Source organism: Serinus canaria, chromosome 15 (assembly GCF_022539315.1).
Source record: "Serinus canaria isolate serCan28SL12 chromosome 15, serCan2020, whole genome shotgun sequence".
Taxonomy (NCBI): domain Eukaryota; kingdom Metazoa; phylum Chordata; class Aves; order Passeriformes; family Fringillidae; genus Serinus; species Serinus canaria.
Window position 1 is genome coordinate 2891073 of NC_066329.1, and position 27463 is coordinate 2918535.

Consider the following 27463-nt stretch of genomic DNA (forward strand, 5'->3'; position numbering starts at 1 on the left):
GCCTGTGGACAGGTGGCTCCTTCCAATGACCACGACAGGAGTTTCATGCCCTGCTCTGTGCTCAGGTCCTCCACTGTGCTGTCAGGATCAGCAGGACTCAGTGAACACCTGGAACAGATACCTCCCACTGCTTTTCAAGCAGAGGTCAGGGCATTCAGCTCTGGGCAGGTTTTATTTCCACCAATATGTGTAACTGTCAGTGCTGCCTCACTTCACAGCCAGTACAAGCAGGAACCATCAGCTTCCCCTCACGTGCTAAGGTATGCTAAGGAACTCTTCCCTGACTTGTACTTGCTTGGTTATTCCAGCCAAGAGGATGCTCCTCTGCCATCCCTAAGTGACATATCAGACATCCCACATCTGCCTAGACAGCACTGTGGCTGGAGACAGGAGAGTTCTGCTAACCCTGTCCAGGGCTAACCAGCACCTCCCCAGCTGCCTCACTGCCAGCCTTGCCCAGCCCCAGGCTCAGGACCCCCACACTGGCACACACAGAAGGGTCTCCAGGGTCAGCACCACGAGAGCAGCTCCCCTGGGCAAGGTCAGGACCCCCTCACCACAAGTGATGCCTCCACTTCTCTGGTGATGCCCCTGGGTTCTGTTTGTTGCGTGACTTAAACCCTGAACACGTTCCCTGCCAAGGCTGTGGGAGTGCAAACCCCCACACTGCCTCTCCTCCTGCCTACCATTCTTCCCATCCTGGCTCTCCAAAATTAAAACAAACCACATCAGTCCTGAGCCTAGCAGGCATCATGGCAAGGAACACATGACAAAGAAATGCCCTTGCAGATGTAATTTTTTTTTCTACAGTCTGTCCTACAGCACCCTATACTTCCTGGCAGGGACTAGGAGCCTGCATTTTCCTGTCTGCAGCTACAAGAGCACCACAGCTATCTGCAAAAGCACGTGGAGCAGTGTCAGCAGCTCATCTTGGTGCTGCCTTCCATTACACGAAGGGCCAGGAGATCTGTGAGCACAGCAGCAAAAGCTACACCTCTCCCAGAGCTGCAGGAAGCAAGGCTGCTCCCTGGCAGACTGATGCACCATCTCTGGGCAGGACTCTGGGGAGATCTGGCATCCAGCAGTGATTCAGCTCACAAAGGCCTGTACATATGTCAGTGTTTATTTTTAGGTGGGTGTGATCGTCCTGGCTTCTTCTCAGTGTTTTTGGAGAGAACTCCTGCCTGCACTCCTGCCTTTGCTGCTGCTGGGCACTTGAGCACGCCTTCCCCTCCTGCCTGGGAGAGCAAGCCCCAGACAGGAAACTAGAAACACTGAGCTTTGAAAGTAAATAAACAAACAGGAGGAGGTGTGTTGTCAGTAGCACAAGAACACTCTCCACTCCTGCAAAGAATTTCATTTGGGAGCAATAATAATAAGCAGGGAAAGATATTTTCTGAGCAAGCCAAACCCCTAATCTCAGGTTTCTAGATCTGATGCATATTAATTACACTGCAAATCAGCTCAGCTCCTCTGGAGCAATGAGAATAGCTGCTTGCTGCCAGCTCAACCTCTGCTCATTGTTCGTAGGTGTAAAGACATTCTCACAGCTTACTCATCTCTGCTACCCAGCAGGAGGTGGCACTGTCCTTTCCCTGCCTGGCACTGACAGGGCACAGTCCTGGCCTGACCTTCTGTCTGCCTCTGCCAGACACTGGCAGTGTGTGAGATGAGCCAGGGCCCCAGCCCAGCACCCTGCTGAGAGCACATCTCCCCAAAACCTGAGCAGAAAGCTCAGACATTCCATGCCAAATGACCCAGCAACCTTCTCATTCTCAGCTGGGGCTGAGGTGGGACTGAGTTTATTTGGGTTAGCACTCCTGGGAACCAAATCCTATCACTGACATAGACACTGTGCAACCCTGAGGCTGCACAAGGAGAGTCCCACAAGACTCTCCTTGTGCAGGGTGGAAGAGAACAAGCCTGTACTTCCTCAGCTTGGCTGGAACAGAGGGAAAGAGGTGAAAGAGATATATTCCAGTCAGAGAGAAACACAGAGCTTTCCAGAAGCCTTCCTTCATTCTTCTTATCTCCTTGCTCATGGGAGCTAGTTGGGAAGGTGTCCCTCCTGCAAGCAGCAGGGGTGAACTGCCAAAAGAACAACCAAGCATCTGGGGAGGAGAGTACAGGAGAAAGCATTTGTGGATCAACTCAGGAAATCTCTCCTCACTACCAGCTTTTCTTGGAAAAGAGAGCTTTCATTAGGGCTGGGTAAAACAGGCATGCCCCAGGCTGCCAGCCTCCTGGAGCTGAGGAGGGGCACTTCCAGCACAGGGGCACATCCTTTGCTGCAAATGAGTCATCTTGTGGGAGGTTCAGCAGGTCAGAGGGAAACAATTAAAGGATTTCCCAATGGCTTACCAGATCCCTGCCAAACCCCACAGTGTGGGAGCAAAGGGCACCTTCCTGGACCTCCTGCCATGAGTCAGCCCATCCTCTCCCACCCTGGGGGAGCCAGCAGCCCCCTCAGACAGCGCTTGTGCCACTCAGAGTTCTGTGCCACCTCAGCTCTGCAGTTCTGGAACCAAGTTGTTTTGGTCAACTCCTCCCACCCAGGGCCACCAAGAGCTATTCCTTTAGGTCTCCTGTTCAATGGGGTCTCCTGAAACACAAGGTTTTTTGGATGGGTGAGCCTGCTGTAGTGACATATAATAGCTCTCATGTGGGAAGCCATCTCTCTACCTTGTTCCCACAGTTACTCTGTTTGTTAAAGTAACCAAAGGTGCTAAAGATTTCCTAAAATACTCTGAAATAACACTGACTAGAGGAACACAAAATTAACATCCAAGAGAACGTAAGATTAGGGTGATAGGGTGACAGTAGCAGGAAAGTGGCAGAGTGACCCCCTCTCTTCCACAGACAGCCCCCAAGTCTGGCAGGTGTCCAGTACAGGAGCTCAGCTCAGCTTCAGAAAGATGTTCCAGGATGTGTGGGAGAAAAGTCTTGTGAATTCACTCTTCCTAATAGAGTGAATTAGGATCATCTTTAATCTCTCACACAACGTCTGTGCTCTTAACTTCAGTGCCTCTTGCAAAGCTCCTGTTCTGGTGCCATATAAGTTCCACATTTCTTTTCCAGGTCCTGCTTTTCTTTGCATGTTTTCATCTGCTTCTTCTCCCACCCACCTCAGTGCTCTGAACAAAAGAGCTCTCCCTGTACCTTCTCCAGAGCTTGGTTATCCTCTCTGGATTGCCTATTGCTGTCCTCCCCCTCCTCTTACCTCTGTCACCGAGCATCTTCCCCTCCTCTGCTACCAAGCTCACGACTACCTGTGTGCTCATCTATTCATCCTACAGTGTTTTTGTGCTGTTTGCATATGATAAATCCTGCTGCTGTCACAGACTGATTAACTCCAGGAAGTGTGGCCAGCTTGTCTGAGACACATGACAAAAAGTGGAATTTCAAAACCTTCTCAAGCAGACCCACAGCTGCACAAAAGGCCATCTCCCCACTTGTGAGCTGAGGAAGGAGCTCATCCCATGTGCTGACAGCAGAGGCCTGCAGCGTGCGTGGGTGAGAGCCCCAGGAAGGGCTGGGACATGTGTGAGGCACAGGGAGGAGGGGAAAACCAGGAGATGGGTATTGGCACATGTCAGTGAGGAAGAGGTGGTTTGGCTTTCTGCAGAGCGTAGGAAGAAAATGATTCCTCGTGTGTGTAAGTGTGTTGCAAGACCAGCACTGCAAAAATAAAAAAAAAAAAGGGATGCTCTGCCTAGGGAGTTAAACTGGCTGCTCTTTGAGCATTTTTAATGGCCTCTTTCTTCTTCCCAAAGCTCCTGTCACCAGGAGCTCTCTGGCTCCAGCTGTAAGACAGAGTGTGAAGCAGCCAAGATAATTTCTGAGTGCTCTATTGCCAACATCTGCCCAAGGCCTCCAGGAGCAGTAGGCACCAGGCCCCATGCTGTGCATGGCTGTGTCTGAGCTTCACTTCCAGCTTTTCAAAGGCTTCAGTTTGCACTTCTGCTCCCTTGCACACATCCTTTGTCCTTTCCCTTCTCCAGCACACTTGGTCCTCTAGGAAGTCAAACAGAAGCCTAAGGCAATGCCAGCCAGTCCCTCGACTGCAGTTTAAAAACACATTTAGAAACTGCCAAGCAGCTCCTCCTCTCCAGGGCAAGGACAAAGGTGTACAGTAGCACAAGCAGATCTGTGATGTGATCTACTGGGCTTGTTCCCAAAAAAAGCTGCCTGTCAGCTCCCTTGTGTCTGGACCAGTGCTGATGAGACCAGACATGAAGCCACTCAGCCAGAAGTGACCCAAAACTCCAGGCTCCTTTCCTCTGTGCTGTTGTGGGATCACAAACATCAGTATGAACACTTCAGAGAGGGTGGGAGAGCATGGCCAAGGCAAGGCAGAGTGGCAGCCACCACACCCAGGTTGGTCTGAACTGCCCTGGAACAACACTCTGCAAAGAGCACAAGAGGAGCAGCAGTCAAGGAAGGGACCACCACCTCTCAAGTGACCTCTGCAATTTTTTACTGGTTCATTCATTTCTGCTTTACACAAATGAATCAGCAGGAAACACCAGCCTTGACCTCCGGCAGGCCAAGACACAAGCACTACAGTCATTTGCATCTGGGCTTAGCTGAAAAAACCCAGCATGCATTACCTAGAGCTGCTCTGTTAATAAGACTAGAGAAGGTTATAACTGCCCTCCTGCACATAACAGTGGCACATCCTTCATCCCAATGCATTTGTTTTCCTTCTTCCCCAAGGCACCATCCCCAGCAGAACCTTAACCCCATTCCTTATTTAAACCAAGACAACAGTGGTGCACAAGGATCAGCAGTGACAAGAAGATGCCTCTTCTGTGGCCCCAAGGGCTGGGTGAGTCTCCACCCCTCACGAGCCACAGGGCTACTTAGACTCCCTTCCCCTCCATGCATTTGCTTTGTTATTTGGAGGGGTAGCAAAGTGGGTACCTGTAGATAATTTCTTAAAAAACTGTAAAATGGTAAAACTATGAAAGCAGAAAGATGGGATGAAACTAAGGAGAATGTAGTGGATCAGGCTGAATGGAAACAAACCCCACAGGCCAGAGATGCCCCCCTGGCTCCCCTGTGTTGCCAGGCTGGGGCTGAGGCTCTGCTGGCTCCTCTGTACCATCACCCTCAGCAAAGTATGCTACAGTCAGCAAGGACCAAACCCTCTGTCACAGGCTCCCTGCACCAATCTTGCCTTCCCTGCTGCAGCTCTTTCTGGCCCTCTGGGAAGGGATTTTACTCCCTTTGTTCCCATCTCTTTGCGCTACCTGAAATACTCATCCAGCCCAGCAAATCAAACCACACGACAGAAAGCTCCCAGTTCCTATGCATATGTCTAGATTAGAACAAAGCCTCTGGAGCCCAGCAGAACTGGGAGGGGGGGTGGAGTGCAGGATGGACACCTGGCACCACACAGGGAGCCCAGCAGGCAGGGCAGGCTGAGTCACTGCTCCCAAAGCAGGGAATCACCTCTGCAAAACAGAACAACACTGTGCTGATGAGCCGGTACTCTCTCCTGACCTGCACTCCCCTCCTTAGCAGCCTGTCACTAGGGAGATTAACAACTGGCTGCTTTCCCCCAGTTCAAAGCAATCCTGCAAAAAAGAGCTGGAGTGAGAGGCTGGCAAAGGAGATTTGATTCCTCCCCACAATACACTCAAAAGGAAAAAATATTCCACATAAAAGGCAAGGACCGTCAAAAAAGATAACTGAGATCAGCACCTAAGCAATACATGAGAGGAAAAGGCTATTTTACCCTCCTTCCTTTCCACCAAGGAAACTTCAATGGGAGGAAGACAAATAATGAAAAAAGCCATCAAAGCAAGCTGGTGATTCATTAAAATAAAAAATGCATAATGCATTGAAAGCAGTCAATTAGGAGATGCAATCCACACACTGTCCTGTCACCCCAGGGGAAGCACCAGCAAGGCGAGTGGGAGGAAAGGATAAGTAGAAAAGGAAAGATTTACAGGCATAAACAAAACCCAGTTATGACCCCAAGCTGAGCAGCTTGTAGGAAGGAACAGCCATCACTAACCCACACAGAGTAGCTGGGAGCAGATTTGTGTTTCTGCATTACCACATGGAGAGTGAACATACCTACTCTCAGGACACAGAGGGTTCAACCGGGGCACTACTGCTTTGATAGAAGTGGGATTTTGCTGCCAAATGACTAAAGAAAATATTCATGGTCAGATTCCCAGAGTGGAAGGCAAGGCCTTTTCTTCCCTGGGCTCAGGAAAAGCTGTGTGCAGTGAGGAAGGGCACAAAGGCTTCCCAGTCCCCCCCTAGCACACTCACAGCCCTCTCCTCTGGTATGTTCTCTTCCTCCCTCCCCACATCACACCTGGAGTCACTGCAGGACCAGTGAGAGTGTGACCAGGCCTGCTGAGCCCAGTCCTGCCATGCCTCCCCTCCTGCTTTCTGACCTCTGACAAACACACTGCTCCAAAAAGCCACCAGCAGGATCATCCTCCTGAGCCCCCTCCTCTGCCTGAGCTCTGGCACCTCATTAGGATTCTGCATGACACTTTTCAAAGCCTGCATCCCTCACTGAGATGCTGACAGACAACCAGAGAACACAAACTGCTCCCTCCCCTGCGAGGGGCATTCCAGCCTGTGCTTTCTGCTACGACTCAATCAGCAGCCACTGTAACGAGGCCATCCCCTGTCACTGAGGCACTGGTGACTGATGGCTGAGCTTCTGCCTCAGCCTCCAATTGCTCAGCCCCTCCTTTTCCCAGCTGGACGTGTGTCCTCGGGTGACAAAATGAGACAATGAGCAAGAGTTGCTGGACAAAGTGCACCAAATTCCCAGAACTGCAGCTTCCAGCAAACCTTTTGTCAGCTGAAAATCAGTTTAACAGCTAAAAGCAAGGATGTTTAGCTGTCAGGATTTGGGAATAAATCATGAAGGTTCACGGTATCTTAACAATCTCCTGGGCTTTGTAAGAGATGTTTTTGTACAGGGTAATTTGGGTCACTGCTGAGCAGCCCATGCCTGGAATGCTGCCACAGCTCTTCTTACACCTTTACTCTCTGAACTGCTCCTCTCTGTGTCCAATCTCTTACATCCTTCCCTCTCCCAGTCCTGGCCTTTCTTTATCAGGAGGGATGAATCCCTTTTTAATGGACTTACAGGCAGCTGACCACAGAGAAGCTCCGTGGTCTCCCTGCACAACACTGCACGCAGGTGAAGGATTTGCACACCTCAGACCCTTCTGGGTGCAGTCCAGCTCCTTACAGAGCTGAAAAGGGTTATACTACACTCCCAGGAGTCAATCATCTCCCTGGCAATCCCAACCATTCCATTTGTTTTGCTTTCCAGTCATATTTACAACACTCTCTTGTAGAATAAAGATGCAGAAAATTAATTTGATGGTGAAAATTAAGATGCTGGAAAACAGCTTTTCCTAATCTTTCATGACTTCTGATGTTCCCTCATCTTTTTCTCCTCCTAGGCTTCCCATTTGGTTTCAGTTTGCAGGTAAAATACAAATCCATTTAGTGCATGGCACTGTGCATCATAGGAATTACATATGACAAATGATTATAACAATGCTAAGGACAAAACTCTGATCATACTTCTCTTGGTTTCCAAACTGCTTTCTGAACAGAAAACAGAGGGAGCTGCACCACATCCTTTAGAGAACAAGGACATTGGATAAACTGTATCTTAGCAACAAACAGCTTAACAGCACAACTTCCTAGTCAGCTCTGCAGAAAAGACATAACCAGTATTTAGAAACTGAGAAAATAACAAGACAGGAAGACTCACCTCCCCTTTCTTTACAGTCATGGATTGCCGGCGAGGCGTGATCTCCTCGTTGATGCTGGAGAGGAAGTTCTGTGAGATCCGCAGAGCATCCTGCAGCAGGGGATGGTCAGGGTGGCTCACAGGAGTGTGCTTGAGCAAATCCTGACAAAACACAGAGAACACAGTCACAGGCAGCACTGGATGGCAGGAGAGCTGAAGCACCCCTAATCAGAGCTGTAGGACAAGATGCTCCAGCTTCTTCACACAGATGAGAGCAAGGCCTTATCTCTAGATAAAGATAAAAATACCCTGCACTTCTTGGTGACATCACTGCAAAGATAGCAGCATCCAACCCATAGACTCCATCTCCTTGGTGTAAAGGGAAAAGGCTCTTATGCAGCTCAACAGGTTTATTTTTGCAGTCCTGCAGCTCCATGGAAAATTTGAAGGTCAAAGAAAATAGGTCATTTTAGGGGTCTAAAGTTTGAAAACTCCCCTTCAGTTACTTACATGCAGGACAAGTGTGCTGCGGGTCACTCGATCCACTGGCTTGTACAACAGAGCTGTGGAAACAAAGCAGCAGGAATATCAGGAAGAGTGAGTGTGGAAGCTCCTTCTAGCATGGGGTGTCTTCTACTCATGTGCACAGAGACGAGCACTGTGCAACCTGATCTTGACCAGGCTCTCTAAATGCCCCCATAAAACCATCACTGCTGAGGTTGCATTTGTGCTATCACTGGGTAGGAGATGTTCTCTTAAAATCACAAGAGCCCAGTGTTTGGGCTGGCTTTGCACACAGGCACTATGAGGTTTGAAGCCAGGAGGCACTTCCCCATGCAGGCATCCTACTTTGCACAAGCTCTGCTACGTAGCAAAAGGGAACTGACATCCCAGGCAGGGCCAGCAGACCCCATAACCTTCCAGCATTAGAAAAGAAAAAGGAGGGTGGAGGTTTGACAACAGCCTCCACACACTACTGACAGACCAGTCTCCGCTCCATGGATCACTCACTTTCCAAGGAATTTTTCGTTGTCTGATCTTTAGATTCCTTTGTGCTTCTGGCCTTTAGATTCTGAAAGAAAAAAAAACCCCATGTAGCAGATGGTCAATCACCTAGAAATATCACATGGGAACACAAGAGCCTATCTGCTCCTCCAGGGGAAGGCCTAGGTGTGAAAGGAGGAGAGCCCTATCACAGTTCAAGTCAGTGATGGAAAAATGCACTTTCCTTCTTGGTAAATCCACCACTGCCATGTCACAGGCACCCACACATCTCAAATATTAAGCAATGTTCTTAGGAGCACCTGTCAATAGACATGCAGCAAAGCAGGGAACCACCTACAGCAACAGGGATGAGGGAGTTTTTACATCACCTGCAGACAAAAGCTGTCCAAAAGCACACAGCAACTGTCCCAGCACCAATAAATAAAGTACAGCACTGGCATTCAATACCCTAAGGTTATACTTCTTACTCCTGTACTCAGAGCTGGGTGACCTTGACACATCAGTTCTTCCACAGCAGCAAAGGAACACTGTCTGTGACTCTGCTCTTTGCCATGGGCCACGCATTAACGTGCTCAGCTCCAAAATCCTCACCAGGACACAAATGCAGAAGGACCATCACCATCATTCCAAACACAGTAGATACTGGCATGATACAGAATTCTTTGTCAGAAACAGCAAAACTGAGAGATCATATTTTACCTCTTTCTCATAAGCCTCAAGGGACATGTGATATAGAATGTATTCAGGAGTTTTCTCAGAGCACTAAACGCCCGTGGTGGTGCTCAGCTCTGATAATTTATCTGATTGTTTTTAAGGAGACACTTATGAAATTCATGTTTTCTTGGCAATTGAGTTCTTCAAGAAATAAATCACTGCAATACAAAGAGTCAATGAGACCATGCCCTGCAGGGAAAGCTGATGGTCTGGGAAGCCTAAAAAATATTCAAAATGCTTTGAGACAGGTACTTCTCTGTCAGGGAGGAAATCAGAGCAAGCCAAAGAATAGTATTATAGATTTATGGTTGACACACTTGCCTTCTTCATGGATTAGCCTCTCCTCTCCATGCCAATGAAGCCTGCAATCCCACTGACAGCCACTGTGCAAGCCATTAAGGATGGCTTTTACACCACAGCCAGAATCATCATTAGCAAGAGAAACATTTGAGAAACTCACACGGAGCTTTCCCTTCTAGAAATGCATGGAGGTAGCACAGAGCTGGAGAAGTTCAAAGCAAGGCCAGTTTCTAGCAGATTCCCTGGGTGGGGACAGCACACAAAGGCTGTGTCTGCGACCATCCCAGGGTACAACTCAGTGTAAGGACACGAGCTGGAGCAGAGAGTCTGTGGGAGCTCACAACTCCTCCAGAAGTCAGGGCTGCAGAGGTACTTGGAGAATAGACAGGAGTGACATGGCAGGGAATTAGTCAGAGCCAGACAGCTCGTGTGTCTGAACACCGTGACATTACCTCAGAGATTTCAGCAAACTGAGCATTGGCTTGGCAGCATTTCTCTGCTGTCTCCATAGCAACCTCATAGTTATCCACAAAGGCCCGGTACACTCCCAGCTGGCTGGCCTGCAGGAAGCAAAACAAAATATAATAAATGCTGGGGAAGAAGGCAGTTTGGGATGGTCAGTCTTGGTATCCAGTGACCAGGTCATGTTTTTTTCACACCAAACAACTGCAGAGAATGCTGAGCAGGCCCAGAACGACATCTCTGACCTCTCAACTTTGTCCAACCAGCACTTGTGCCCCCATACACCCAGTTCCACCCTATACTGAACAAGTTTACTTGGGAAGGATGTGAAAGCCTATGAAAGTGACACATCCTTATTTCTGACATCTATTTTCCCCTTCTAAACTGCCAGATTAGTATCTATTAATATTGCAGCTCATTGATGTAACTGGAGCTGCTGGTTTTTTGCCACAACATATGAATCAGGGAGGAATGATTCAGCCCAAGAGCACAAATGTGACCCCAGTAAGCTACTTGTTGGCCTTTGCATGGTGGATGTACTAAATCAAATCCAGATATTACCCATATCTGCCTTAGTGAGCATTATTATAAGGGCAGCAGAGTGCTGAAAATACAGAAGAGAGCACAATCTGTTTGGATGGCAGTGACTGGGGCACTAGGTGACAGGAAATGGCAGTTTTTCCAGCAGAAGGAATATGGAATTGGTCCAGAAGAAGATGGAACAGGCTCAGAGTGCAGTAGTAAGTCATTATTATCACAGAGTCTTAGCACTGATACCGTTTGCTGACTTAGGAACTTCAGCCATACTCATGCCAGAGAACACAAGATCCAGCCTGGGAAATCCCTGGGTAGGCTCCAAGCTTGTCTGGAGTGCAGAGCTGGCTTTGTGCTGCAGAGCTGTCAGGCTGGGCTGGGCACACCTCGGCAGCCTGAGCCCGCAGGGCCGGGCAGCAGCCAAGGGTGCAGCAAGGAGACACTGCCAGGGAGCTGCACCCACCTCAGCACTGCTGCACCACGTGTGCAAGAGGCAGAGCAGGAGCTTCCCCACTGCTCCTTCCCTCTCCTGCTCTCTCTCATAACCACTGGGCTTCCCACTCTCTGTGGAGCTTTGGGCCAGAGGTGATGGAAGAGAAAAAGCCACTCCCAGGACAACATTCCCTGCACAAACTCTGTTAACAGGGCTGAGAGAAGTGAGCTATTTCCTAGGTAACATTTTACTGAAAGACAAAAATCAATCTCAACCCTTACACAAAATTACACAGTTATGACTGAAACTGAAGAAAACTGTGCTCACTTATTCCAGGGATGACCCCAGCAGCACAGAGAAAATGAAATCTGTATTTGCCACCAAGGCACCATCCTGTGAAGAAGCTGCTGTCAGAATTACTGACCATTTGCAGGGCTTATGCCATTCAGATTTGGGTGATGCCAGCTAACATGGCAGAGATCTAAAGTTTCTCCATTCCCATGCAGCTCTTTCATTTCCTGCTACTCCTGAACAGTCTTTTTAAGCTTTCATTTTCCTCCTCTGAATGTGTCATCACAAAGACATCTTTTTCATTAAAAACTAAGCTTCCAATGAAAGCAATAATGCTCACACACTGTTTTTGCACTGGTTTGATTTTTTTTTTTTAATTAAAAAGAACCCACTGAAAATGAAACAAGAGTTGGTAGAAATGGTTGATTTTGGATATTTTTTGTTTCTGAGGATTATCAGTGAGGATGTTTGCTAAATATGTCTTCATTTCTAAAAAGAGCTCTAAAGAGTTTCCTTTCTAGCTATAAAAAAATATGCACAATATATTCTCCAAAAATGAGAAGCGTATTTCACTCCCACATGCCTGGCATCTTTTCTTTTTCTCAACAGGAAAAGGTGTAATAACAGTCAATTGGATGTTGCAAATAGATCATACTTTGTGCCAGAACACACAGAATTCTAAAACTCTTTGCATCCACTCTCTCTAACTTCAATCTACTGTGCTGTTTTTTGTGTGAGTACAGAAAATTAATGTCCCCAGGGACATCTGGATATTTCAGTGTTTATTATCAGACTGCATGACATGACCACGAGTAAACAGTCTGCTCCAGAAGATTTGATGTACATCCAGTGGAGATGCCTTATAAAGCCTGATGTTCTTGCTGTCTCTCTCATCTAGCTGCTTCCCAGTGCCTGCCAAGAATTATTAGCTTTATCTCATCCAACAATTCCCACCACTGCTGTACCAAACCACCCGAAACTAAAACTGCTATGCCAGCTCAAAGCCTCCTGCACTAGGGCAATTTGTTCCTTTGTTTCCAAAGCTAAACCAACAAAATCAACAATTCTGTCACAAATGCAGAAAAATCAAGGGAATGTAAGAGCAGGGAAGGGCTGAACTCCTGCACCCGAGATCAGCCACCAACAAGAAATGGTCTGAAACAAAAGCCTGAGTAGTTGTGCAGTGAGTAGAGGGCTGCTGGACAGCCCTGCCAAGGAATATGTTAAGGTCTTCTCCAATCAGTGCTATTCCCATTGCTGCACCACAATTCCAGGGCAGCTTGTGAGGCTGCTACTTCCAGCAGCTTTCTGTGTCTGCTTCAGCCCCCAGCAGCAGCTGGGCTTGTCCTCTCAAACCAGCTGCTCAAACTGCATACCATGAACTATTCACCAAGGCACCAACTTGACCCCTCCTGGCTAAAACATGCTGGCAGTGAAAAGCAGATTCCTGTATTTTCATCTTGAGCTGCTGGCATGTACAGAAAGCATCATCCTCCAGGCCAGCTCCCCCTGCTCCACAGGGGATGGGGCTGATGCTGGGCAACACAGCTGCTAACAATTGATGGACCCTGGTAAAGCACACTCCCCAGCCAATAAACCCCTCACTGGAATGTCACTCCTACCCTGAGAACCAGAGGCACCTCAGGAATGCAGAGCTTCTTTTCTTTTCTAAAAAGGAAAAAACAGCTCCTTTAATCCTTTGCTCTCTGCACATGCTAGGGGAGAGGCTAAAGGGGCCAAAAAAACCTCCTAGAATGCAAACAATTTGTCATCTGGCTCAGAAACTCAGCAATTTTAATTCAGCCTCAGGAATATGCTGTACATGTCTTTGTCCTTTTCTGCACTCAGAGAATTTTGTTGAGGTTGCTTGGAGGATTCTCAGCTGCAGGTTGACTGCATCAGCATAACAGCAAGGGAAACAGAAAGGCCAGGACAGTGGCAGAAAAGCAAAGCCAGTGGGGATGACCATAAATCAGCACCAGGTAGAGCAGAGCACCAGAGAGAGAGGGAAGGATGTGTGGGGGAGTTCCACAGTAATGAGGAATGCTCCACTGCTGGTGTTCAGAAGTTCACTTGGCAATACTGCCACTCTCCCATCTCCATCTAAAGGAAATGCTTTGAGGACTCTGCAGAAACCCTGGAGACTCAACATTTATGTGAAAATGTATTTATTTTACCACCACAGCTTGTTGCAGTCTTTAATTAAAGACAGTGAAAGAGCCACTTTTGCTGTAGGGCCTCCACTGCAGTGGCAAAGTGAGGAGGTGAGAAACCTCTCATCTATTCCAGCCACAGACTCTGAGCCCTTTGGTCTCTGCAGTCACCAGAGGGACCCTCCAGCTCCTGTGAGATGGGTGAGGGGTACCAGCACCTTTGGGGATGGCAGCTGACTCACCAGCTTTTGGAAGAGGTCCCCTACACGTTGCTGGTGACTCCACTGCTGCACTCGGGGAAAGAGCCCATCATAGAATTCTTTGTGGATCTCATAGAGCTCAGGCACTTTGAAGAATATTGTCTCAATCTGCTGACTGGTCAGCACGGGCTGGGAGGTGGTGGCAGCAGCTTTCAAAGGCTTCATAGGCTGAAATGAGGAAAGAAGGAAGTAATTATCATGCAGACTATGAACATTCACCTTTGCCACCCTGCAATACATCTGTCCATAGAGCTAGTTTTCATCCTAATGAAAAGTGAGATCTGCATTCACACAATTCCTGAAAGCTAGACATGAACATGTTCTCTTGTGAGGATCAGCCACCCCTGATAGGTGGATTTTCCCTGGATATTAATGTTGCAATTAAAATCCCTTTGCACTCCATTTCCCTAATCTCTGCCCAACTGTACAGCAACACGTAACAATCAGCACAGGATACTCAGAGAGCTCCTGGATACTGCCACATTAACAACTCCCAAACTCTGCCACTCCAGTCCTTCCTTTAAGCCCCTCTTTCTACTGGAGGTGTAACAGGTGACTTCTGCACCCAGCACCTTGTAACCCCTGGTATGTGAAGCTCAGGGAAACTCTGGACAGAAGCAGCAGTGAAAATTCAAGCACCAGTGTTTGCACCGGCATCTCGCCCCAGCCTTACCAGCAGCAGGGCCTCCAGGTGGCTCAGGTAGGTTTCCTCACTGGCTAGGATTCCTGACAGAACCCATTTTCTCATCTCGAGGCCCTTCTCCAGGTCTGGCTCACTCTACAAAGAAGTTTTTAGGAGAAAAAAAAATTAAAAAAAAAAAAAAGAGCAGGTTGTAGGGAGAGTAAGGAAAACCCCCAAGAATGAGGATGAAGAGTAAAAGACCATTCAGTTGACCAGAGCACACTTGTTTTTTGGATTTACTTTCAGACTAAAAACCAAAACATCCATTTGTGCTCAGCATCTTCTTTCTAGAAATATGCAAACATAAAACATTAAAGAAATTTTTATTTACCAGCAACTGATACCATTTAGATTATTTACACTTTTCAGCTGTAGTCATCCAGCTGTGGTGTTTCAATTAGGTGCCCAGACCTCTTCACAAAATTCATAACATGGAACTTAAAAATTCAGAATTCATCCTCCTAGACAACTGTTAGGGCCCTTGCTCTGTGCAATGCCCTCCCTCCTTCCCCAGGAGCTCTGTGTTTCTGTGAGCAGACAGGATCCAGGATCACTCCTCTGCACCTCCCCAGGTGTGCACGAACACGCCCCAGTCACAGCCTGACCTGGCTCCACAGGGCTGCTCCTCCTCCCACTCTCCTCTGTTCCCTGAGTTATTTTTCAGTGCCATCTAGCACAATGCCTATTTTTAGTGAGAGGATGGAATAATCAGCATGATTTGGAATGCACATGCTGATTTTCTTATTGGGATCCCATGAAGGAGCTCTTAACCAGAACAACTGAAGAAAGAGAGGGGGAAAACCACCCCACATAACTACATTCAAGGGCTGATGGGGAAGACTAGCATCAAGTGTTAAGAGAAGCAGTAATCCCTTCTGTTGAATTTCAATGATCCTTCCTCTCAAAACTGTTACCTGAAAAAGTGAAACTGAGTGAAACTTTCCAAAAACTAGAAAAAATTGGTTGAGCAATGAAGGTTATAAATAATGAGAAACATCCCCCTTTTACAGAGTCCTATTCCCAGTTCTTTTTATTTCTGTCATTCACAGAAATAGCATTTTAAAACTCTTGCAGCCTTTTTAAGTTGTTAAATGTCTCTAAGAATAGAGTCAGAAGTTGGCTCTGAAAGGGTACATACTTTTCAAGAGATTTGGGTAGGTTTTTTGGGGCTCCATCCTACTCTTAATATCCAGAGGAATCTTCAGCTTTTGATTTCACAGTGGGAGGATCAGGAAGCAGAGCAGTACACTCCACTCCAGTGACTGAATATACAGCCCTACAGCTGCCCCCCAAAAAGCTCCACTTAGGGTCCTCTGCAGATGTACAGATGAGGTACCTGGGCTGGAGGTTCAGTTTGCAGGAACTATCACATCCTGTGACTTTGAGCCCACGCACAACACAAAGAAAGAAACAGATCCTCACGCTCCCAGATATTTCTGGATTCTGTCTCATCAATAACCATCCTGATTTTCAAACAGTTTCATTAAATTTCACAAGCTACATTCTAGCCTAAAAGACTTGTAGCAACTACTTCATAAAAATTTTGCAAGGTGTCAAATGCCACCACCACCTCTTAAATAAAAGTGGCAGACAGAAGCTGTTCTAAGGAAATGAGTAAGATTTACACACACATTAGGTACTACATGGAAAGAAGAACTTCTCTTTGCAGCCCACCCTTCAGTGACATTCAGTAAGAACCACACTGCCTTTTAAAATCTTGAAAGGGCATCTGAAAGAAGGCAGAAATTTGTAATTCACCAGTGTTCAGAAGACTTCAGAAGAAGACAAGTGACAAACCCCATGGTAAAATGATCACCGCAGCAGACTCCGTGCATCCATGGACACCTGTGTGACTGGCATAGAAATGTTCAACAGGGCTGTGACCATTCCTTATGGTCTCTGTGCCAGGAGTGCCTGGATGTCCAGCTCATGGTAAGGCATTGTAAGGCATGGTACACACAGGTAATCAAGACAGGCAGCCCCAAGATGGTTAACAGAGATTGCCTTCATCCAAAGAGGAAGGGATGTGGCAGCCCTGGTGCAAGAAAAACACAATTGCTCTTGGTTTCCAAAGATTTCTTACAACACTTAACAAAAGAAAAAGTGCAGCTACGCAAAGGAGCACTGAGAAAAACTAACAGTGCTCCAAAGTCTGCAGTGCTGAGGATGAGGTAACTGGTCAATATTGACACAGCACTGTAATTATCTTCACCAGGTTCTCTTGGAGGAGGTGAGGATTTAAAAACCAGCTGGGTATGTCTGTAACATCTGTAAAGAGCAGCACACAATGACAAGTTATTTAAATGAATTAAATTTCCCCATCACGACAGTGGCACATCAGTTTTCCTTAGAGCACTGAGAACAGTTTTCTCTTCACAAGTAAAAGCTTTAATTTCCAGGCCAACCCTTGCTGGGCACCATCAGCTGACGAGACCAGACGGCATTTTCTGGCGGAATGTTAATTTCCTCCTTTGAGAGATGCACTTTCGGAGAGACAAACATCTCCCAGGACACACTGCAGGCCTTCCTTCCTGCCCATTACCACAAGGGCACTGTGCAAAGCCCCCAGTTTTGTCCCAAGCCTTTGTTAATAGGGGCATTTGTCCAAGTGTGATGCTTGCAGAAGTGCAGCCCCAGGCAGCCAGGACACAGGGCAGGCACTGCTTTATGCTCTGCACAGCAATTGCTCAAGAAACCCTCAGGGAGTTGTTCCAACAATCACAGGGCACATTACAAGATCTCCCATGCAGTACCTCAGATTTACATACAGCTTCCTCCAGTGTGAAAAGATGATCCCCTGCTCCTGCTGTGTCAGGGATCAGTGCACCACCAGGGAGCTGCTCTGTGCATTGTGCTGCTGCTCCTGTTCCCTCCCAGGAGCTGTGTCCTGACAAGAGCTCCTGCTGAGGGAGGCCTTTGCTCACAGTGTCAGCTGGGGCTGTGTGGAGCACCATGAACATCTGGAAAGCAGCCCCTGTGCTTCTTCAGCCTCAGGGTACTTTTAAGTCACACGTGTTATGAAATGTACTCCAAGACTCAGAAATTCACTTGGTGCCAAAATCAGGAGGAAGAAGAGGAAGTTTATTATTTGGTATTACAACATTCCTCACTTACAGACCTGGGAGCAGGCTCACCTGCTCACCCAGACCAGGACAGCAGTGAGCAGGCAGAGACTGTGGGACTGCCCTCCCACCCTGCCCACAGCAGCCAAGCTGTGATGCACTCAGGGCCAAGGGCATTCCTGCTTTGCCTGTGTCTGGCACAGAAGGGGAACAAAGAGCAACACTGATTCCAACAGCCTCACTGCCCCTCTGTTCCTGCTCTCCAGCCAGGACAGCTAGAGGGAACATCCTGGGCATCAGTATCAAGCTTCCCACCAGTACAGGGAGACCTGCCAAGGCTGAGGACTCCTTTCCCCTGCCCTGGCAAGAAAGGAGCAGTCTGAAATCTTTGAGCTGCTTGTGGCAAGTGGAGGAGCTGGTACCACAGCTACCAGACCACAGAGGATGGGGAGAATACACCTCTTACCAAAGTGCAGATGGGATATTCCCAGCAGGAAGTGGGAGTAGCCTGTATTGGCAAACTCCAACCACTCAGCAGGGAGTGCCAGGTGGTCAGCAGTCCATCCCATGCTTCCTACCCAGCTTGGTTAGCCTGTTTTCCACTTGTACAAGTCTGACTGGTATTTCATGCTCTGACTGTCCCTGCCTCTTTGATGCCAGCATCCATGTCTAACCATTCTCCACTGCCCTGCCAGCTTTTGGCTATCTCTCTACCCACTTGTTTCAGAATAAATCTTACAGGACTCTACCAGGGCAGCAGTCAGAGCATTCCTGCCTCCCTGCTGTGGGAGCTGTGAGGACCGAGCACCCAGCCAGATCTGAACAAACAGGACATCAGTGCTTTGCTTCCAGTCCTCATGAACTACATTTAAAAAACCACCAAAACAAAAAGGAAGATGGAAAGCAGGCTGCAGGAAATGACACAGGTACCTCAGGTCCTGGTGCCCTCCTCTCTTCTCAATTGGGGGATGCTTTTTGCTATTCCAAAGCCTTAAAAACCAAAAGACTGAATCACAGTGCAATCTTGCAACCTGAACCACAGCCAGGGAGAGGGCTGGAAGCTCTGGAGATATCAGAGAGCACATATCTGATATCTGGAGATATGAGAGAGCACATATCTGATATCTGGAGATAGCAGAGAGCACGTGCTGGCCCCAAGTCATGGCTGGGCTCAATGTGTTTACAGCTTGTCAGCCCAAGTGCTTTAGTTTACTAACCAGGTTGGCATCTTGTGTTGTGTTCAATTACTGCAAGGCTGACATTCACCAGCTCCAAGGTTTAGACAGATTCAGCTCCTCCTGACTCTGGTTAAAGAACTCAGGGCTTCCTGGTTCTTGTTTAAATTAACAGCAACAATTGTTTTCTTGCAAATGTTAGAAGAGCACAGATTAAGACTCCAGAAACCACAATATGTAAGATTTTGCAAAGAGGTTGCTGCTGACACAGCTCTTTAAAGAGAATCAGGGATTCAAAGTGGGTGTTTAAAAGGCACTTTAACTCTTCCTTTGGTACAGGCTGTTCACACACCATGCAATGAATGTGTTCAAAGGCAAGGTTTCCCATAAGGACAGCTCACAATCTCATACAGAAGCTGCCAGCTTACCAAGGAGTAAAACATTCTGTTCAATTTTTAAAGTGTAAATATGTTTGAAAGCTTCTGCTGGAGGTGTCTCATTGTCCTGGCGATATTAAATGGGGCAAATTCTGTAATCAAGCCAATCATGCTCCATGTGGGGAGGGGAAGCAGCAGGGAGAGGAGCCAACATTATTTATAACATCAGTACTGGTGTGCCAGCTCTCCTCAGGAAGGGCTTACATCCAGGCAGAGCCTTAAGGAGCAAAGAACTGGAGAATAAAAAGGAAAAGCTTCATCTGTTGGGGGTGGTGAGGGGAAAGTGACAGTAAAACAAAACAAACAAACCAATTCAAATACTGAGAGGAAGAAAGAATGATTAGGAAATGTTGGAGGGGGAAGGACAAGCTGGCAAGAGTAGTACCAAGAGGAGCAGTAATCCCATTTACTGTGTAGCTTCAGAGGTCAGCTTCTCTGCATCCCCCTGGGACCAAGCTAGGAGCAAAACCCACAACCTGCTCTGCCACAGCCCTGCTCTTGCTGAGCTGGAAGACAGCAGGAACAAAGGGATCTGATCTGAGGACAGGCAATGGCTGCCAATGCTGCACCAACCATGGATGCATGGCAGAAAAGGAAAGAAAATTCTACCTGAAAGCCTGTAAGTACCAGCCAATATCTCCTCCAAAGCAGGAAGCAGTAGCAGGAGTTTTGCACTCCTGCCTCCCTTGCTTTGATATATGCAAAAATTGGAAAGATCTGTTTTGTCAAAAACTCATCTTCTAAATTCCTGAGAAGGGACTCTCCTCATTTCCTGGGGCAGTGGAATGAGCTTTGCTTTTCCACTGCCTCCACAGAGCCCCACAAACCTCCCTGAGCCTGCCTCTGCTGGGGAGCCTCCTCAGAGGCCTTTCCTATTCCTGCACTTCCCAGGGCTGCAACCTCTCCTCACATGAGGAGCAGCACCAGGAGGACAGAGTGAGCCTTCCCCCTCTCCCAGCATTCTCTGGCCTCCAGGCTGCAAGCTACCCACTCCAGAACTCCTGGCAGTGACTCTTCTCCTCTGAAGGGTGTCACTCACTGATTTTCCAGCTGTCCCTACACCTTCCTGTGGCCTAAGAATACTTTACCAAGCTTTCCCCCTGTCCTCCTCCAACTCTTCCAGGTATTTTCTCTGCTCTTCACCCTCACTGTATGGGAAAGACAGACACATTCTCTCTCTTTCTGGGAGTGAATTATCACTATTTTTTTACCAACAGTCTGACACCTTCTGAAGCTACCAGCACTGTCTTATTTGGCAAACATTTGGGCTGACATTTTCCAAGAGAGGTTCCCAGAATTTCTGTAAAGTTCAATCATAACAGTTCAGCTGTTACCGAAAGGCAGGTTTGGGAAAATTAAATCTCTTCTTAAGTTAAATAAACAAACATCTTAAGCATTAGTGGAACCTATTTCTCCTTTTTCCACTGTCCCTGTAGGCTTGCTTCAGAACAAAGTTTGGCAAAAGCACTGATTTTATGGCAGGACATGCATCAGGAGCCCAGCCTGAGATTCTAGAAGAGCCAGAAGAAATAGAGCAAGTAGGGTCAGACTCTACAAACATTTGTTAAGGCCTCCTTCCATACAAATGACAAGGTAAGGGCTGCTGAGACCCACACTACAAACAGCTCTGCTGCCTGTCCCTCTCTGGATCACAGACAAAACAATGCCAGTGCAGCCCTGGCCTCCTCCTTGGGCAGCAACAGGGCAGGGAACAGGGGGAATGGGAATACCCCAGGGAACTGGGGGGATGGGGATACCCCAGGGAACAGGGGGGATGGGAATACCCCAGGGAACTGGGGGGATGGGGATAGCCCAGGGAACTGGGGGAATGGGAATACCCCAGGGAACTGGGGGGATGGGGATACCCCAGGGAACTGGGGGAATGGGAATACCCAGGGAACAGGGGGGATGGGGATACCCCAGGGAACTGGGGGAATGGGGATACCCCAGGGAACAGGGGGAATGGGGATACCCCAGGGAACTGGGGGAATGGGAATACCCCAGGGAACTGGGGGGATGGGGACAGCCCAGGGAACTGGGGGGATGGGAATACCCCAGGGAACTGGGGGGATGGGGACAGCCCAGGGAACTGGGGGGATGGGGACAGCCCAGGGAACTGGGGGGATGGGGATACCCCAGGGAACTGGGGGGATGGGGATAGCCCAGGGAACTGGGGGGATGGGGATACCCCAGGGAACTGGGGGAATGGGGATACCCCAGGGAACTGGGGGAATGGGAATACCCCAGGGAACTGGGGGGATGGGGATACCCCAGGGAACTGGGGGGATGGGGATACCCCAGGGAACTGGGGGAATGGGAATACCCCAGGGAACAGGGGGGATGGGGATACCCCAGGGAACTGGGGGGATGGGGATACCCCAGGGAACTGGGGGGATGGGGATAGCCCAGGGAACTGGGGGGATGGGGACAGCCCAGGGAACTGGGGGGATGGGGATAGCCCAGGGAACTGGGGGGATGGGGATAGCCCAGGGAACTGGGGGGATGGAATACCCCAGCTGTGGCTGAAGTGGCACAGTTTGGAGGCAGAGCAGGCAGCACCTCCTCATCTGCTCAGGAGACAGAGGTGGTAGGAGGGAGTAGAAAACACTGCCCAGGTGCAAAGTGTAAACACCACAAACCTCTGGAAGTCAGCTGCAACCCTCAGTTCTTGGAATAGAATGTGCTGGGAGCTGGTCCCCCTACACACTGAGGGAACAGCAGGAAGCTCCTTCACAAGCAGTCCAGGAGGTTTCCCTTCATTCTCTTCCAGCAAGAGACAGTGCTGCTGGCACTCTGTACTTTCTCCATGGTGGCTGGACAGAGCAGGTGAGCCCTGATGTGCTGCCCACCCACAGGCTATAGCTGCTCTAGGGAGGTGGAGGAACTCAGTCAAACACCCAGCAGAATAATACAAAGCCCAGAGCAAGCCCATAAAATAAGTCAAAGCAAAATGCCCTCAATATTCAGTTAGCAAAAATGCAGACCCCAAGAGGTCTCATGGATGAGGCAGCTAAACATCACAGCAGAATGCTGCAATGCCTGTGTGATGATAAATGAATTCCTTAAATTTATATTTATGAAAAAAAAAAGTAAATATCATTGTTTGCTACATTTTCCATTTTCTGGGTGTGTGACTGAAGTGCAGTTAACACTTGGTTGCAAAGTGAAATGAAAGGAATTTTACCTTAATGTGAAGAAAGCTGTGTTAAAAGTCAGAACCTGGTTTTGCAGAACATTACACATATCACATTAAACACCCAAAATTAGCAGATGCTTCTCCCATAACCTGTCTGCCCTGGTTACCTGTGGTTAGTGAACATTCCATCCTCTTATCTCCCAGGAACACTGCAGGACAATTAACCTGTGTGGCACTCCAGCTGGATCTGTACTTAATGGAAATGAATACTGCTGGACCCAGACTGGAGTCTGCAGTGTCCTGTAACTAAGGTGCAGCTCTGGAGATGAACTACTGAATCCAGTGAGAACCATTCACTGTATCCACTGCACAGTGCAGGAGCCCACAGGAAAGATGGGACAATTGAACAATTCAAAGTTATCATAATGATTCAAGAGTTCTTGACTTTACAACCTTCATGTTTTGCCATGGTCTATGTAGTGCATGCATTGTGCTGCTGCACACAGTTCACTTCACTTCCAGACTCTGGTCATAAAAATAATCTGAAATTTTCAGAAGTAACTGCAGGCACCTCAGTTAAAAGTAAAAGGGCAAGAAGATAACTTTAGAAGTAAACACATCTAAACAAACCATGTCTTCTGCTAATCAGGTTTAGTACAAAAGCAAATGGAAGAGACATGTCCTGGTATTTCTGGTCCAACACATGTTATGTGTTTGGCTCTTAACTTCGTGTGTGTGTTTGACACAACTTTGTTACTGATGTCTTTTCCACTATAGCTGAAAACAGCTCAGCAAAAGCCCTCTCAGAGCTCATGATGACTGAGAGCTTAACTTGCCTGGGAAATACCTGGATATAAATTAGTCTCTTTCTGCATGTCCTGGACTGTCCAGGGACTGTCATCTGTGGACTGATTACAGACAGGATCAAATGAAGCAGCTGAGGTTCATGATTAGAAGTCCAATCTGTACCAGGACACCTCTTTCTTTTAGAAGACATGAAACATCTTTTTATAGTCAGAAAAAATAAAGCAGCAATTTATTTTAAAAATTATTTTTGAAGAAGCAGCCTTCAAGCATTACTAAAGTAATTTTTAAATTAACTACTGTTAAATGCTTATGAGGCAACATTCAAACAAATAAAGATTAACTCTTAGGCAGAGTCTCCTCCAGGCCTCCAGTCACAGGCACTGTCATAACTGGTTCTTTGAAGATAACTCTCAGCCATGTGTAGTCACACTGTTTTTTCCTCCATCATGAGAAACATAACCTGAAAATCTCAAGCCAATATTAAAATGGTTTAGGAGCTCTTTGAATTTACTAATGATAATTTCTCCACTCAAAAGCCTCTTACATATCACAAGAATTCTCATCTTGAAAGATAAGAAAGCATCTCAAAATGAACACACTAAAGCATAAGCAGCTAACTAGATTCTACATTTTACAGTCAAATAAAATTAAGCAAACACCAACAATATATCTACTTGATAACGCTTTAAGAGATCTTGACAATGAATTTTACAAGTGAGAAAGAACAAGGACACTGTATCAGGAAGGATTCCTAGCCCAGAATTCCTGCTGGAAGAAGTGAGCCTAGCTGTGACAGTAACCAACAGAGAGCAGGAGGATGTGCATAATGATGGCTGGTGGCACTTCTCAGACTCTCCTTTTGATGCAAGATAAATAAAACTGCCTGATAATGGTGATGGTGTTGATTTACACATACACTGATAGTTCTAAAATATCCATAATTATCTTCCACGATATCTTAATTAACAGGAAAGAACAATATAAAGGCAACACATAAGTTAAAACACTTGGATGAGAGATTCCAAAGTGTCATTTACAATGTGGGAATTCAAGATTGTTTGGCACATTTTCTTTGAAGTACTGTAGGAAGGAAGTGACAGTTGTCTTTGTGCTATTGAACATCTTTATGAATGATTTGGGGAACCCAAAAGTTTGAAAAGGATAAAAATATTCAGGAAAAAAGTAACTTGGGACTCAAGTGCTCTGCAATCTATTGCAAAAGGATAAAAAGAAACAAAAGGCTGAAAGGCAAAGAGACAAATCCAAGCTGAAACCAAGACATTTTGGACGGTGAAGACAGCAGAGCCAAAAGTTCTTTATCAAGGCATGCAGATGACCCACTACTAAGAATACTGTAAAACCAAAAATAGAAGTTTTCCTGAAGTTCCAAGCTATAGCCATGCTACTGAACCTGAAACAAAACCAAAGCCAGGTAGACTGAAGGGCCATGTTAAGCCACAGGTCAGGAAGGCAGCCCCTTCTGGATTTTTAATCACTGATAATTGATGATCCAGTCAGCTATTTAGTGAATAGTCAAATCCATTACAAGTAGTGGCCATCTCCCAACCAAAGTCACCATTTCAGAGCTGGCACTTCTAATTCTTTTTATTCCACTTTCACAGGGTGTAGGAAACAGATCTTCCACGTGCTTGATCAAAACCCTTAACCTACCTGAAAATAACTTTAATTTTCCTTGTGAAAGGCAATGACAACTCACTGCAGAGATGTATGAATGTGCTTCGTTCCACAGCCTCCTTTCCAAAATATCTACAATTCAGAGACCCTCTCAACTGCAATTAGTCACCAATTCTCTCCACCAAAATGCACAAAGGGCTCAAAAATCATATACACAACTATTGTATTTGCAGGGAAGCCCCAATGAAGGCAGGAATGATGACTCTGACTCCATGTCCTCAGAAAACTAATTTATTACTTTATAATACTATATTATATTAAAGAATACTATACTATACTAAAGAATACAGAAAGGATACTTACTGAATGCTAAAAAGATAGTAATGAAAACTCCTGACTCTCTCCAGAGTCCTGACAGCTTGGCACTGATTGGCCAATGAGTCAAAACAACTCACCAGAGTCCAATGAAACAATCACCTGTGTGTAAACAATCTCCAAACACATTCCACACCAGCACAGCACAGGAGAAACAAATGAGATAAGAATTGTTTTCCTTTTCTATGAGGCCTCTCAGCTTCCCAGGAGAAAAATGCTGGGCGAAGGAATTTTTTCAGAGAATGTGAAAGCCACACACAACATTGAGCCCTGAAGTTAGCCTAGCATCAGCTAAAATGTACAATGTACAACACCAGGCGGTGCTGGGTCGTGTTGGGTGATGTCCTGTGGTGTTTGTGAGGGTCCCAGGACAAAGTGAGAGATGAGAATCTGACTCCAAGTTCTCAAAAGGCTAATTTATTATTTTATGATATTATATTATATGATATTAAAGCATGCTATACTAAAACTATACTAAAGAAAGAGAAAGGCTAGATCAGAAGGATTAACAAGAATGAATAATAAAAACCCGTGACTGACTCAGTCTGACACAGCCAGCTGTGATTGGCCATTAAGAAAAAACAATTCACATGGAACCAATCAAACATTCACCTGTTGGTAAACAATGTCCAAACCACATTCCAAAGCAGCCAAACACAGGAGCAGCAATCTGATAATTATTGTTTTCATTCCTCTCTGAGGCTTCTCAGCTTCCCAGGAGAAAATTCTGGGCAAAGAGGATTTTTCAGAAAATATCATGGTGACTGGAGGGGGACAGAATATAAGAAAATAAAGATAGTGTAGAAAGCAATCTTAGCCCTAAGGAGTTACAGCTGGGCCAATTATCAAAGATCAGGAACAGGCCTGACTTTACCAGGCCACAGCTGTAAGCAGTGAGAAGAAGAGTGCTAGAAAAGAGTGGGGTGGCTGGTGGGGAAGGGAACTGCAGTCAGTTGGCTGCTTTGTGAAGGAGAAAGAGTCCTGGTGGACAGCTCTGAGGAGCTGCCCACCAGAACCACCAGGAAGGTGTGAAACTTTTGCATTAAGGAGACAACAGTATGGAACCCCTGCAATAAGATGACAACAGGTGACAATGTCCCACAGCACTAGCAGTCCTTGTCTGTCCCACTAAGCCCAAGCACCCCTGGCACCAGTGCAAGGCTTTGCTGGGAGCAGGGAGGCAGGGAAGGACTCACAGATTTGGTGGATTCCAGGGAGCCCGAGGACAGCGTGTCGCGGCTGCCGCGGCTCTTGGAGCTGAGGTGGGGCGAGGAGGAGGGCGAGTCGTCGATGTAGGGCATCATGTCATGGTGCCGCCGCTGCTCCTCGGCGCGCTCAGCATCGAAGGCGTAGCCCGGCGGGGTCCCCCCGAACGGGGCATCTGCAAAACACAACACAGGCTCTGCTCAGCCTGCACGGCCAGGGCACGGCCCCACAGCTCCTGGGGTCGCTCCCTGGGAAAGCAAACACGCATCAAGGAGAGGAGGAAATGTCGTTAAATTCATGTTGTCACCAAAAGCTCATTTCACTTACTCTAAGTTCTAAAAGGCAAAGTCCTTTCTTGCATTAGTTGTTATTTAATTACAGCTTATTCCCACACATCTTCCTTCAAAAGCATTAACATCAAAATAAATGTTTTTGCCAGCTCCATGAAAGTTGCCAGTCTGGGTTTAGGAACCTACTGGGTACCAGACTCTGGGTTTTCTGCCAGTCGAGAGCAGATGATGCCCATGACAGTTTAGGTAAGATAGGTAATACATAACTCAGGGGAGAACTGTAACTCTCTCCATACCTCTTAGCAACAAGAAAGTAGGAAAGAAAGGTTCAACATGCCAAGTGAACCAACCTACTGACAAAAATAAAACCCTAAAAGGTCCTCTTCTGCTGGCTGCCCCTCCTCCTGTTTTGAGCTTAACCACTTAAACAAATGATCACACTGTCCCCTTCTATACATCCCATCTCCCCTCCCCCAAAAAGCCCTAAAACAACACATCCAAAACACAAGCAGAAAAGGATGGAGGTATGAGGAGTCAAGCTAACCATTACTGCCTGAGACAGCAATGAAATTCTGCAGGAAAAATGAGTAGCAAAACTGCTTATGGCATCTTTAGTTGCTGTGAACAGACACTGCTCCTGCAAAAATCTGTAACAAGGATGCACACTGAGCAGCTCCTTCTGCCATAAGCTCAAAGGCTTTTCATCTCTCTGCACAAAGAAATATTCACAGAGGAGCCAAACTTGGTGTCTACACCGTGACACTG

General features: G+C 47.1%; 1 protein-coding gene across 2 annotated transcripts in view; it reads right to left on the bottom strand.

The window, feature by feature from the left end:
- BCR (BCR activator of RhoGEF and GTPase) overlaps nt 1–27463 on the bottom strand; it is a 100407-nt gene that overhangs the window by 26619 nt on the left and 46325 nt on the right. For both annotated transcript variants that reach the window (XM_009092257.4, XM_018916438.3), the window contains exons 2-8: nt 26399–26583; nt 14567–14671; nt 13876–14061; nt 10213–10320; nt 8753–8813; nt 8252–8304; nt 7763–7903 (exon numbers count right to left, since the gene is read on the bottom strand). In XM_009092257.4, the coding sequence (XP_009090505.1) occupies nt 7763–7903; nt 8252–8304; nt 8753–8813; nt 10213–10320; nt 13876–14061; nt 14567–14671; nt 26399–26583 (839 nt within the window). The remainder of the gene's footprint in view (nt 1–7762; nt 7904–8251; nt 8305–8752; nt 8814–10212; nt 10321–13875; nt 14062–14566; nt 14672–26398; nt 26584–27463) is intronic.